This window comes from Pyxicephalus adspersus, chromosome 1, assembly GCF_032062135.1.
Source record: "Pyxicephalus adspersus chromosome 1, UCB_Pads_2.0, whole genome shotgun sequence".
Classification (NCBI taxonomy): Eukaryota; Metazoa; Chordata; class Amphibia; order Anura; family Pyxicephalidae; genus Pyxicephalus; species Pyxicephalus adspersus.
Genome location: NC_092858.1, coordinates 26,580,312 through 26,594,602, shown reverse-complemented (window position 1 = coordinate 26,594,602; position 14,291 = coordinate 26,580,312). Strand labels below are relative to the sequence as shown.

At 38.5% G+C, this 14,291-nt stretch overlaps 1 protein-coding gene across 1 annotated transcript in view; it reads right to left on the bottom strand.

Annotated features, from left to right (window-relative positions):
* Window positions 1-14,291, bottom strand: part of KATNAL1 (katanin catalytic subunit A1 like 1) — a gene marked incomplete at its 5' end in the record, with an annotated part of 57,088 nt that overhangs the window by 41,610 nt on the left and 1,187 nt on the right. The window contains 3 exon segments of the mRNA XM_072404508.1: window positions 3,900-4,059; window positions 7,807-7,967; window positions 9,954-10,124. Coding sequence (XP_072260609.1) covers window positions 3,900-4,059; window positions 7,807-7,967; window positions 9,954-10,115 — 483 coding nt within the window.

Below are 14,291 nucleotides of genomic sequence, written 5' to 3'. Positions count from 1 at the left end.
TCAAATGGTTGCACAGTTTCAAAGTTTCGAGCCATGCACAGTTTCGAGGTTGCCTATCGATTTTCATACTACGCTTCGGTTCCATCTGCAGTCAGCTGCCATATGCACAGGTGTGGTTGAGGGAAATCTGGGCGCCCTCCACAGCAAATCCATGACCTTTTGCGGGGTGCTGTGGTGAACACCGGGCGGTTCCTTTAACTCTGCGCCTCAGCTCATACCTCATACTGCCAAACGTTCAGATTGCTCAGAGGGTCCACTTCCCCATACCTGTGGCAAATCTGTCACACCTATACATACTTTTCTAAATGTATCAAAGTAATCTACGATTGTTAGAAATAAATAGTAGTATAGACATATACATGTGTGTAGAACTTTGTATAAGGGCCCACAATCCTTCTTTGTACCGGGGCCTGGATTTTCTCTCGGTGGCCCTGCTTACAGAGTTATGAGCTACAACAACCCCGAAGCACTCTGAAATCTCCTTTATTTAGGTCACACTGCATACAATTCTGTTGTATAGTGATAAAAAATAATGATAATAACCGAATCCTTCAATAGAATATCTGACACCAATAACCCTCTTTTCAAGAATCTTGTTCTGGAAATGCTGCTTTGATCATATAAAATTCAGTTTTTCCATGGCTTCTGTATGACTCTTCTGATGTTATCTGTAGAAGATACAGCAGGAACACAACCACAGGCCTGCCAAATGCACGAAATGTACAGCAGATGCTGCTAGACAAGTGGGAGTCATTGAGCAGCGCAGATCAATATGCTGTGCGATTCTCTTTTTTATGGTTCCGCAGCGTCATCAAATTATTGTAACAAGCACCTGCACTACACTATGCCATAAGCAGAACGGGGAAGGGAGAATTCTGCTAGTAGGTAATGACGGTCTATGTCATTACTGTGAAAAAATCTGCCAAGCTTTTCCAGGGAGGCCTCTGCATGTGAGAGGTAATGCTAAACAAAAGCTATTATTATTTCTGCACTGTCTTGTTGGTAGTGCCGTCTCCATGGATAACAACCATGGAAACAGAATTATTAATTTAAAAACAAAAAAAAGCCCTCAAGCTAAATTTTAACAGCTTTCCTGAAATGTATTGTTTAACTTACAAAACTGACGCATCTAGATTTCTACCACAAGTAAGTAGGATTACTGTAAACCGTAAAATGTACCCCTTATTCGATCCTTATTGGTTTTTTAGGGCTTAATTCTGAGTTAATAAAATCTTGTAGCAGCAAATGCAATGAAATAGTGAAATGGTAATTTCAGTAAAATACTAAATCATATTCCTCACTACCATTGATTTCTTTATTGCTGCAGCAGTTGCAGCTCTCTGATGCCATCACACACAATGCAACAAATAGTATGTGAGGATGCAAAGTGCCTGTCCTCATCATGAGAGTGTTAGAAAGCAGAAAAGGATAAGTAATGTGCCTATTCTTACCATAGAGCAGCGTTTCTTAAGCTTTTTAACATGGGGGAACCCTGGCTGTAATTATGATATCCACATTAATGGTCAACTAGAAGAATGCCTCTTACATTTCTGGTCATTGGGAAGGCTTCCACCTGTACAGATACCTGAAAAGATCATTGGTGTCAGTGATAAATGACCTGGGAGTCATTAACTGCTCATTGCTCAAGGAACCCCTAACAACCTCTGAAGAAACCCTGGTTGAGAAACACTGGCTTAGACTAAACAAGCATTTGACCGTTGCAATACAGGTAGTCCCCGGGTTACATACAAGATAAGGACTGTAGGTTTGTTCTTAAGTTGAATTTTTATGTAAGTTGGGACAGGTACATTATTTTTTTTATATGCAATTAGGACAGATGTTTGTCTCAACATATTATTAGGCAGCGTGAAAATCTGGATCTTACCACCATGGTAGCTGTTTCACCCTCTTGTGCCTGCGATGGTCCAGAGTGGTGTTTACACCTATGCACTAGACCATTATTTTATAACATGGAAGAATCATTGGTAATATATAAGGTGCCATACAATTTTGCAAAAGAGAGCAAATTATTCTTATGCTTCCCCTACCAAAGCAAGCTGAAATTGGATTGACCACAGGGGTATACAGAACTTTTTACATCATCATCTATATAACCTCTCTATGCAGTCAAAGAACATAACCCAGCACTGAATACTCCAGACGCTCTGGGATATTGAAGGTATTCTCACGTCTTTGATGGAAAGTGAAAAACCTCTTAAATTTCAAGTCTGCCCCACAATCATCCCTGAAAGCCCAGAGGACAAAAGAGATGGATTACTGCTATTCCGCAGCCCTATTAATATGTACGAATAGAACAAACACATTACAACCTTTATAAACCAAAAGAGATGGAGATAAAAACATTATAGATGAGAAAGATGAGATAAGAACTCTGTCTGCATGATTTGGGCTATAGAAGATTACATTTGGAAGTTGAGTTATTAAAGTACTTAAAGACTAAAAAAAAATTATTCTTGCCTGATGCCACCATTTTTTTTTTATATTAAGAGACATTTTTCTATGTCTATGTTTAATGTCAGCCTGGGGGAAATCATTATTATCACATCCATATCGATAGTTACATAGTAAGCCAGGTTGAAAAATGACATAAGTCCATCAGGTACAACCACTAGGGAAAAAAAACATATCCCAGATATCAAACCCTATAAACATAGTTGATCCAGAGGAAGGCAAATAAAAAAAATTCTGGTACAATTTTCTCTAACAGGGGAAAAAAATTCCTTCCTGATTCCATGAGGCAATTAGAGGTTACCTGGATCAACAGACTCTGGTAATACCCAGTTATATTCTGTGCTTCTAGAAAAGCACTTTTTCTTAAAGCAATCTATAGTATTTGCTGAAACTACTTCCTAAGGGAACTGATTCCACATTTTTACAGACCTTACAGTGAAGAATCCCTTCCGTATCCGGAGCATAAACTTCTTTTCCTCCAGACACAAAGACTGCCCTCTTGTTCTTTGTAATAATTTTAAAATTAATAAATCGGAAAGCGAGTTCTCTATATGGACCATTTATATTTTTATACAGGGTGATCATATCCCCCCTTACAACTCTCTTCTTAAGGGAGAATTGATTAAGTTCGTCTAATCTCTCCTCATAGCTAAGCTCCTCTATTCCTTTTAATAGTTTAGTTGCACTCTCTGCCATCCCACAATATTTTTTTGTGATCTGGTGCCCAAAACTGGACTGCATATTTGATGGATATTCTCGTTCTCCCTTCGAAATGGCCAAGGCCAGGGCACCTTAGAGACATCTTACACTCCCCTGCTGCCAGCACCAGCTTTGCTAAGGCATCACCTCCTTAGCTCACTTCCTGGTCTAGGTCAGGTGCTGGCAGCAGGGGAGAGTAGGATGTTAGTATTGGAGTGACTGAGGATCGGAAGAGCAGAGGCAACAAACAAAAAGGAGGTTCCTCCTTTGGGTACTTACTTTAAGGGGCTATTCTCCCCCTCGGAGGGGCTATCTCTACATCCACAAATTGTCCGGGATTTTCCCCCCAGGGGTATCTACACACACTTATGCTTTATCTTCAAGGAATATATACTTCAAAGTACTGTGTTCATTCCCGTTAAATGTAACGTCACGTCTGAAGAAGTCTAAGATTGGCAAAACACGTTGGGTAATCGACTTACACTTGTGACACCACTGTTTATATGTTATATATTCCTGCTAGAAGTTCACTGTCTAGTGCCCCTGAAGTGCCTTTACAGCAATGATCTGGATGTGTATCTCCAGTCATTGTAAAGCCAAATATTGGATCGTACAATAATTGTGATATGTATTATGAGAAATAATCACTGATAAAATCCATTTTTGCCACAAAAACCCTTCTCCTTGTTCTGTTTCCCAGAGAAAAATTAAACACATGCAGTTTTTACCTTGTCATCTTTTGCCCTGCCTCTGACATCCCGGTCTCTGTTTGAGGGCTTCTCATTCTTTGACATAGGATGAGCTCTGCCCACTGGTCCATGGGCCTGCACTGCTGGAGACTCCTTCCTCAAAGGCTTTACATTGGGTCTTCTAACTTGGGGTGGGGCCCTATGGAAACAAAACAAATGTCATACACTAGAATACTGAAACAAATGTCTAATAGTCAAACAAATGCCATACACTATCAGAGTTGTCCCTTTATTTCTGGGCAAAATGAGCCCAAGAGCCGACCTTTTAAAACTAAAAGAAGTTCCTGAGAACCCCAAAATATTACTGTTGGATCTGCAGATAACTCATGCAACAGTTTGTGTCATAGGGCATCTACCAACAGAAAAAAGATTGCACCTATTTATTCTATATGTAAGGGTTTGTTGTCCAAAAAGAACATAAGAACAAGATCACAGCGTGGCATGGCAGTGGCAGTCTATTCACAGCATCAGTACACATTTGGTACACACCGCAGATCGTAATATAGAAAAAGAACCATACCAACTGTGAAGTATGGTGGAGTAGATTTATAGTTTGAGGATGCTTTGCTGCTTTAAGGCCTGATAAACTTGTAGTCATCCCTTCAGCTATCATTTCTGCATCATATCGAAATGTACTTGATAAATATGTGAGACTAAGGTAGAAATGAATATTTTAACACAAATAATGAAAGCACATAATCAAAACTACCAAGGAATGACACAAAAAGAAGAAATTATTGTTTAAGAACTTGGCTGATCAAAGGTACGATTTGAATGCCAGTAAAAAGTTCTGGGGGGATTTGAAATTGGTATTTCGTGGAAGGACACACACAAACATTTTCCAACTCAAGAAAATTTTGCATCGACGAGGGGTCAAAAATGTCAATGACTGGTGGGCAATAATGCAAAATGTTTAAGTTCTTTCTGCTAAAAGGAGTCAATGCCAGCTTCTGGGTACAGGGGTGTACTTACTTTTTCACAGTACATATTTTTAGCTTTTGACATTTTTTTTCCTGGTTAACCATGTGGAAAAAGTAAATAATTTCCATGGGTGTACTTATTTTTTTAAATAGGTGTAAAAAAAAGTTTTATGTAGCACAATAAGAAACATTTTTTTTAAAAAAAGTTGATATTTTGTTTGAAGTTGTTACTTTGTTGCTTTTTTGACACAATTTGGGGAAAACCTAATTTTTGAATGTATTTTACATACAAAAATTAGATCCATAATACCATAAAAGTATACATGCATATTAAAAAGTGTTCCTAAGCAATTCTAATTTCTGCAAAATATGTGAAGTTGCATTACCTGACAAAATAATTCCCCATAGCAACACAGACCCAAAGATTAATGCTAATATCCCAGCCTGCCTTTATAAAATGTTCCCCAATGTATCTTTATCTATGACCACATTATTGGAAAATACAAAATGAATACAATTATTATAATAAAATAAAAAGACCGATTGCTTTAGCTGTCTGCTATAAAACACAAGATGAGCTGTTTTTGCCAGTAAGTCTGTCCACATGTCAATGCCAGACAAATAATGTCTTTACAGCAGAATCCTATATTAAATTGTCTGTCTTATAGCTCCACAACAACACACTGCTTTTAAATGAAACGTGGCAGATTGTAGCTCTAAGAGGGATTACTCCACGATGGTAGAAATCATTCAGATACCAGACAGAGAATAAAACAGGCTGACTGTGAGACAATTCATAAAAATAACCCACAGAGTCAATGTAACAATCCTACAAGCAAATGGAGATACTATTGATTGTATAAACCACCTAATAAAGCTTTTGCAAGGAAATGCACGTCTGAAACAAAAAAGACAGCATCCACTGTAAATGGCTTTAGGTATTTATTACAAGGTCAAACAGATCGAACTTTCATCTGAAGCACGATTCCAGCAAGAAGACAGACAGTAAAAGCTTTGAGGATGAATAATGATGGATTTAGGTTTTGTGAATCGTGAACATTGACATTTCCAATATAAATGATATGATGAGATCATCAAACAGGTCTGCAATCTTAAAGTGGACTTAGCCTGGCCTAAAATGTGCTATAGCTAACAGGACTGGCACAACTGATCTCTGTGCACCCCTTGGATGCTGAGCATTGACTTCTCTTCAAGTCAGGATTTTTGGCGTCTCCTCTCGTTTCTAAACCTCACCTTGTGTTATTCAACTACCCACTGAGTAATTCCAGTTTGGCAGTGGTGTAAAGGTTGCTGGTTTTGACTTGGAGGCCATGTGTATAGCCTGGACCTTGGAGCCAAAGTGATTTACAGAGACACAGAGATCAATCTGAAAACTAACACGGATACAAGTGGGTACCTCGTAGGCTTGGAAATCCCAATCCAAGAGTTCTATTGCAAGCAACACAACACATATTGCAAGTATCTTGCAGTGTCACTTATAACCTGAAATAGTAAACTAATTTCTGAGTCCCTGTGCAGCCTGCTGAATACTAGGTCCAGGCTGTACATGGCTTATCAATGTCTTCACAAGCAGACATACATAACTAGCACACAAAAACCAGAAGGCAACACATTGGGCCTGATTTATTAAAGCTGTCCAAGGCTGGAGAGAATACACTTTCATCAGTGAAGCTGGATGAGCCAGCAAACCTGGAATGGATTTTGTCCAGAACTGAAAACATTGGATAACAAATAGCAAATGACTTTAGGGAATCCGTTCTAGGTTTGCTGGAAAAAGAGTTATGCCTGAAGATCATCTTCAGGAAGAGAATAAAGAAGAAGATTAGGACGGGTGAGTATTGTGGGTTTAGATCCACTCTAATACCAACAATTTTCTACTAAATATGCAATGCACCTGCTGCGGATTCTCACAGTCAATACACCATCCACCATGGATAATGTCTCCAGCACATTTTACCCACACCAGTGCCAGTCCTTAAGACTTGTGAGCAGAACTGGAGGAACTTGTAGCAGCACTTTGTTCTGGAATGGTACGTGCTACAGATCTTCTAATATTTATCCAGAAAGGCAGTTATGGTAGTTCTATGCTAACATTTGTATCACTGATAGTAAAAGAAACAAGCCTTATCTGTGCACCACACATCTGATTTCCATGACATACAAAGGAGGGGATGTCGCAAAGCGACCCTTTTGCCACAATTGTATGACTGTTAGAGGCATGAAGACCTAATAAATCCCCAAAACTATAAATTGAAACTTTACTGCTTTAGGGACAGAAGAGAAAGTGCCTAAAGAAGGATCCTCACGGCAGGATCAACAGTTGAATTGAAGCAAAAGCGGGATATTTAGAAATGTTTAAAATTAAACTGACATTTAAAAGAGTATATGAGATTTCAGGGATTACAAAGTGGATTGCCATGTACAATCTTTACATACTAATTTGGGATGTTTTTCTGATTTTCTGGTTTAAATTTTTCCAAACCATTGGCCCAGAATAAGCACTTGAAACTTAGAGCCCCCTCACACCAGCATAACCTCTGCATTAAAATGTGTTATGTTGCACACTTATGTGAGTTGAGTAAAAGAAGCCTATACATTTACTGTATATATGCTGACAAAGTACTGCAAAACACGTGCAATATCACACACTGCAACACATGTACATTGGAATGCCATCCAAATGACACATTTATTATGTGCCTATGCAATGGTATGAACAAGCCCTGAAGCTGGTAATCAAGTTTATAAAGATTTACATTTTTAAGAACCAAAGGCACTCTTCATCCACTTAAGGATCTCGCAAAGCACAGATAGCACGGTCATAAAAGCCAAACTTGAATTTGCAGATATTTCCAGGATGGAAAGGTTAAGGGCAGCCAAACAGATGTCCTCAACATCTGTGATGTTCAGTGCTGACAGTACTCCATACTATTATACACACACACCTGTGTTCTGCTGGCACTGGTGGAGGCCAGAACGCAGGGTCCCTCGCTGGTTCATCTTGTAAAGCAACAGGGAAATCTGCAGGCTTTTCAATTTTAAAGGATTCTAAAGTATTTACAATAGTTTTCACTTGTTCATACTCTTCCACTAACTCTTGGCACACCTGCAATAGAAAAAACACTACATTACAAAGGGTTTCTTTTTTCATTTCTTATGCCTGCTGTCTGAACAAGGTAACTGATAGGTGTATCTGCCAAACAGACAACAATGCTGTAACGTTTAAAAGAAAAATCCAGATTAATGCAATATAATAATATCAAGTAATTTATAGATGAGAATTTCCAGAATTAAACTGTGCACTCCCAATTGCAAGTCATATGAATGAAAATCTTTTACATGAAATACACAAATTATCCAAAACATTAAACTCACTGAGGCATGCGAATAACACTGAATATCCCCATTAAAATGGTACCTGTTGCCAAGGGTTGAGATACATGAGATATACTTACAGGCAGCAAGTGAACTGTCATTTTGTGAAGGTTATGTGTTGGAGGAATGTAAAATGAACAAGCTTTTAAGGATCTGACAAATGCCAATTTCTAATAGCTAGATAATGGGCAAAGAGCACCTCCAATTGATTGGTCTTGTGGGGTGTTCATTTTATGTAGTAGTTAGCAGAACAAAGAACAAGTAGCAGTGCAACAAAGATCAAACAGCGAACTGGCAACAAGGTCATAGCCCAAAGACCATTGATGTGTTGGGTGCTTGGATAGAGGCCATCTGGTTTAGTCCCACAGAAGAACTTAAGGTATGTAAAATGCTGAACACCCTGACCAGGAAAATAGGTTGTAGAACAAACACAGAAGATTCCAGCATGCTAAGTATAAATATGGATAACAACAGGGTGCCCATGCTGACCACAGCCAGGACCTACACGCGGCACATAAAGTGAAGGAAATGGATCATGGAGGAACAGAAGAAGTTGGACTGGTCTGATGAATCATATTTTCTTATAAAGTGTGTGTGCATCATTTACCTGGAAAAGAGATGGCAGCAGAATGTAATATGGAAAGGAAGCAAGATGGCAGCGGCAATGGATTCAAAAGCTAACACCTTGGTACCAGATACAACAGGGCAGTGTTATTCCCAGAATTTTTTTTAAACCGGGTGGGAAGAAATTGTATGCGGGTGGCAGCCTCTGCATTGTGACTCAACTCTTCAGTTAGCACCCAAAAACAGCCGGGTGGTTATTGAAAAGTGCTGGGTGGTATGACCAACTAAAAGGGGCTGGGGAGAACACTGCAGGGAATCTTTAAAAGTCTTACTGAGTCTGCATGCACAATATTAAGAAGGTGGTTTTAATGTTTTGGGTGATCGGTGTCATTCACTGCACTAATTTTTACCTTTAGAAAGTTACTTGCAAATGAAAATGGATGTGAAAGTGTGGCAGGCTGCTGTACTTGTAAAAAAAAAGTGTCGATTTCACTGGGCACGGTTAGTTAAAGAAAAAAAAAAACTTATGTGTGCACAATTAATTTTACACTTCTCATTTGCAAAAAACAAGCAAATAATATTACTTTTTTGTTTATACTACTTAATATTTAAATACATTAAAAAAACATATCATACATAAAAACATATCAACAGAATAGAAAAAAAATCAGTTTTTGTTAAAGTATAACTTTGTGTATCTCAACTGTGATAAAGTTTTGGCAGAATGAACAGGCCCATTGTGGAAATATTAAAATCGCTCTGATCCATAAGGATATAAAGGCATGAGAGCTGAAAGGATTAAACATTGTCCAATCATGTTACTAACTCCTGATCAATCAATCCCCAGAAAATTAATACATTATATTGTAGAATATGTATACTAAAACCTTATGGGTTGCAGCCCTTTTGTTCCCTGTTCCAAATAAACCTCAGTATTGTAAAATACATACGGCTCTATTTATAAAACAAAGAATATGACATTACCGCAAACATTAGTGGGATCAATTAGTCTCTTTGAAACACATTGACCTAAAAGATTCCCACGGGGGAATGTTCGTGGGAATGTCCGATTCCCTGTTTTATAAATAGAGCCCATAATGTATAACAGATATTGTGCAGTGCAGCCATAACACTGTATTATCAGACTACTCACTTGCTGCCATTTAGTCTTCACCACTGGATCCCTAATACTCTGGAAATGTTTCTGAATTTGCTGGATTACTCCCTGGTAATAAACCATGGATGAGTCATAATTTCCAAGAAGCGCGTATTCTCGGCCCTTTTTGGCATTATCGCACATCTCAGCCAGATTCATTCTTCGGTTCTAGAGAATGTAAAACAGAAGAAAAGGTCACATTAGTATGCAGAAAACATACAGCTGTAAACAAATCAACATCAAGCCAATTGCTGGAAACATCAGCAATAAAACATTAAAATAAAAAGTCGAGAAGGCGCTACTTCCTGCTCTGCGAGGGTGGATAATGTGCAGATTACTAGCGTTTGGATTTCTGCTGAGCACCATTGCCGTCTGAACTGGTCACATAACGCAACCCCTGAGTTATTAATCCTCAATGACAGGACAAATGACTTGTGTTTGGCCACTTATTTGGAGCCACAAAAGTACTACTATGCAGAATCTGTGCAATTTGTACAGCTCCAAATGAAAAGAAGTGGCACCTTCTTCACAATAATGGATATTTTCTACACCAAGGCTGCATACACACATTTAATGTTTCCAGCAATAGTGACAGACGAGTGAAAGAGGGGAGAACGAGTGAGCGGCACCCCACTGTGCTCTCCTCTTGACTTGTATAGTGCTTGCTCCCCATCGGTTGTACATGGATCCACCCTGATGGGTCCATGAATGACATTGGGGACTGCTGTATTTTCTTCTTCGAGACGAGCCAGATCATTCATATCAGGCAAGAATCCTCTGACATGAGCACGTGTGTGTGTGGGTGGGTTTGAGTTTCAGTTAGGACACTGTCTATATGAAGTTTGCTCATTCTGCCTTTGTTTGAGCAGGCTTGTTCTGACCATTACCATTTACCACCCACATATCAAAATCATATTGATAGGTTACCTCGATTTCCCCAAATTGGCCCTAGATTATGTTTATGAACATTAGAATATGATAGGGAATCTAAATTCCCTATCAGAATCAAGTATTAGCCTAAAACATAATGAAGTTGGGTATTTGTTTTAGGGATCCAGAGTCTCATCTCTAAACAGGAGGTCTGATGTAAAACACCTAGCAATATAACGTTCAGCAAGGTAGGTTAGAAAATGTATAGACTCAAACCTTGCAGAAATTTTACTTAGAACCACGGTGATGTCTGGGTAGACCAACCAGACTCGTGTCCGAGTTGTAAAGTAACATTACTTAATACATTTACAAAGACCAGGGAGTGTTCTTGATTAGATGAGGTTGCTGTTTGATAACAACATTAATCTTGATACCTGAATATAAACTCGTGTGTGTGGGTGACACGATGGTGAGCACTCTTGCATTGTAGCACCAAGATCCAAGATTTGAGTTTCAGTTAGGAACATTGTCTATTTGAAGTTTGCTTGTTCTGCCCATGTTTGAACAGGCTTCTTCTGAGCACCCACATTCCGAAAAAATATTGGTAGATTAATTGGCTTCCCCCAAATTCGCTCAGATTACATTTATGAACATTAGATTATGATATGGAAATTAATTTTTTATCTTCTGAGTAATAGTAAGTGACGAGATTACGGACAATGTAATGCAATAAGCCTGATTTTTTAAAGTTCTCCAGGACTGGAGAAGATAGACTATCATGGGAGAATCTGGGTGATCGAGCAAACCAGGAATGGATCTGGTGCCAACTAATAGCAAATGATTTTTTAAGAAATCTTTTCCAGGTATGTTAGATCACCCAGGTTTCCCCATGATAGTTTATCCTCTCTAGTCTTAGAGTGCTTTAACAAATCAGGGTCAATGTTTATTATGTCAGTATTATATAAATACTTAGTACTTGTGAGGCCAGGGTGTCAAGACTTTTCCTCCGGCAGTCAAAGAAGAATGCTGCAGAGACCAGTGAAGTATTTCACTACATGTGTAGTCATTTAGTAAAACAAAAATATTCATCTGTTTTGTTAGGATTTGTCTTCAACAATATGATTTCAACGAATATTCTCCACAGCAGGTTTGAACGAATGACAGAAGGTAATCAATTTCTTTAAGTATGACTGGCAGTTACCCCTTTAGGAACTTTAATAATCAGGAACGACTATTTCCTGAGACACACCACATAAGACAAAGCTAAAAGTAACTGCTTTGAAGTTTTGTTTCTTTGTTCTGGTAACAGAGGCGCTCTCTCTTTTTTCTACCGCTGAACTTTCATTAAACCAAATGCTTTTGCTGGTTGCTTCTATATCAAGCTAATTAGGATAAGGATGTAGAACTAAATATTTGTTGTATTAATGAATAAATAGTCAGTCCTCCCTAAATTTTTATTTTATTAGTTAAAAGTGAATCCTGATAAATCTGTTCCTGGCTTCTTCGATGTCTTTAATATCCCAACAGTGAGATCTTCTAGCCATTATTCATAGTTATGTTGTCAACCACCTTTGCAGGTTCCAGCACCTGTCCCAGTCTTTATAATATAAAATAAATAAAAATTCATTAAGCGTAGAATCCTCACATAATGGCCACAAAAGGTGTGAACACCAAGAACTCAAGTAAAAATATCATTATAAGAATCTGCTGGAGATTTAGGAAACAAATACCTAACAAAATGTTAATTATTAGTGTGAGTGGACCAATAATTATTTAAAAATTAAAAACACAAATTAATGAAGTTGTGCATTTAACGTTATTATTATTACACAATATTTATTTAGCATCGACATAATAAGCAGTGCTTTACAAAGTCCATGGTCATATCACTAGCTGTCCCTCGAAGGGGCTCACAATCTAATGTCCCTACCAAAGTCATATGTCTTTAGTACAGTGTAAGGTCAATTTTAGGGGAAGCCAATTAACCTAAATGCATATTTTTACAATGTGGAAGGAAACCACATGCAAACACGAGGAGAACCTGCAAACTCCATGCAGATAGAGCCCTGGTCGGGATTTGAACCTGGGACCCAATGCTGCAAAACCTCTGCTAACCCCTGCCCTGACATGAACATATATGCAAAGGTGAAAATCTAAATGCCCTTTGTAATCTCCAACACAGCAACCAATCAGACTTTGTTCAATGTACAGTCAGGAAATTTAATGACAGGATAAGAGAAAACACGAAGAGTCTTGATTGCCTTGATAGTACTGGCCTGGGCCCTTTTGCCTTCAGAAATGCGGTAATTCCTTGTGGCAAAGATTTAACGAGGTGCGGGAAACCATCTTCAGAGATTTCCGTCCATATTGACATGTCGTTGCAGATGTGTCACCCACACATTCATAATGTATATCTCCTGTTCCATAGGTGCAGAATTGGATTAAAATCTGGTGACTATGGAGGCCTATTGAGTACCACTGTTGACCACCACAGCCAGGGTGGTCTCCTATTGCTGTAGCCCATCTACTTCAAGATTCAATTTTCTGTACCTTCAGAGGTATTCTACTGCACATCTCAGGTGTAATAAGTGGTTATAAATAAGTCACTGTTGGCTTTCTATCAGCTCAAATCAGTCCGACCAATCTCTTCTGACTACTAACATTAACAAGGAACTTTTACTCCTTCCAGCAGATTGGATCGTTTTACATTGTCAGACCATTCTCCATAAACAAAGTAATATTATTATTTTTATTATTATTATACAGTAATTAAAGCATACCTAAAATCAGAAATTTCACTTCACATAAAAGTGTAGACCACCCTTTTTTGGTAAAAAGTAAAAGTAAAAATTCTGTGTGTTTAAAAAAACAAAAACAAAAAAAAAAACAAAAGGGTGCAGCATGCACAGAAGGAGACCTTTCGTTAACAGGGGGAAAAAAGCCGATCTCACGCATTTGCAACTAGGTCACCTGATCTCGCGCCTGGGTCGGGTGACATAGGAAGGAGAACCAGGAAGAAGAGGTGAAGATGGTGGGATGACGCGGGATACCAGGATGACGCAGGACCCAATGCAAGACACCTATGGAACAATCGACTGTGCTGTGGGATTGGAGGTAGGTGTTTTGTTTTTGTTTTTTTGTTTTAGGCACTTTTCAGTTTAGTTCCTCTTTAATATTATTATTATTATTATTATTATTATTAATATTATTATTATTAAACAGTAGTTAAGCAGTCAATGTAATACCCAGCGATGTACATTAAATAGGGTTGCAGATGACAGACAGATACAGACAGTGACACAGGAGGAGAGGACCCTGACCAGAAGAGCTTACAATCAAGGAGGTGGGGGAAGTATCACACAATAGGGGGGGATATGTAGTGGTGAGAAGTGGTGAGGGTTTAGCAAACATAAGAAAAGGGATAGACAAGTTTAAAAAAATTGGATTTGAGAGCTCTTTGGTGTC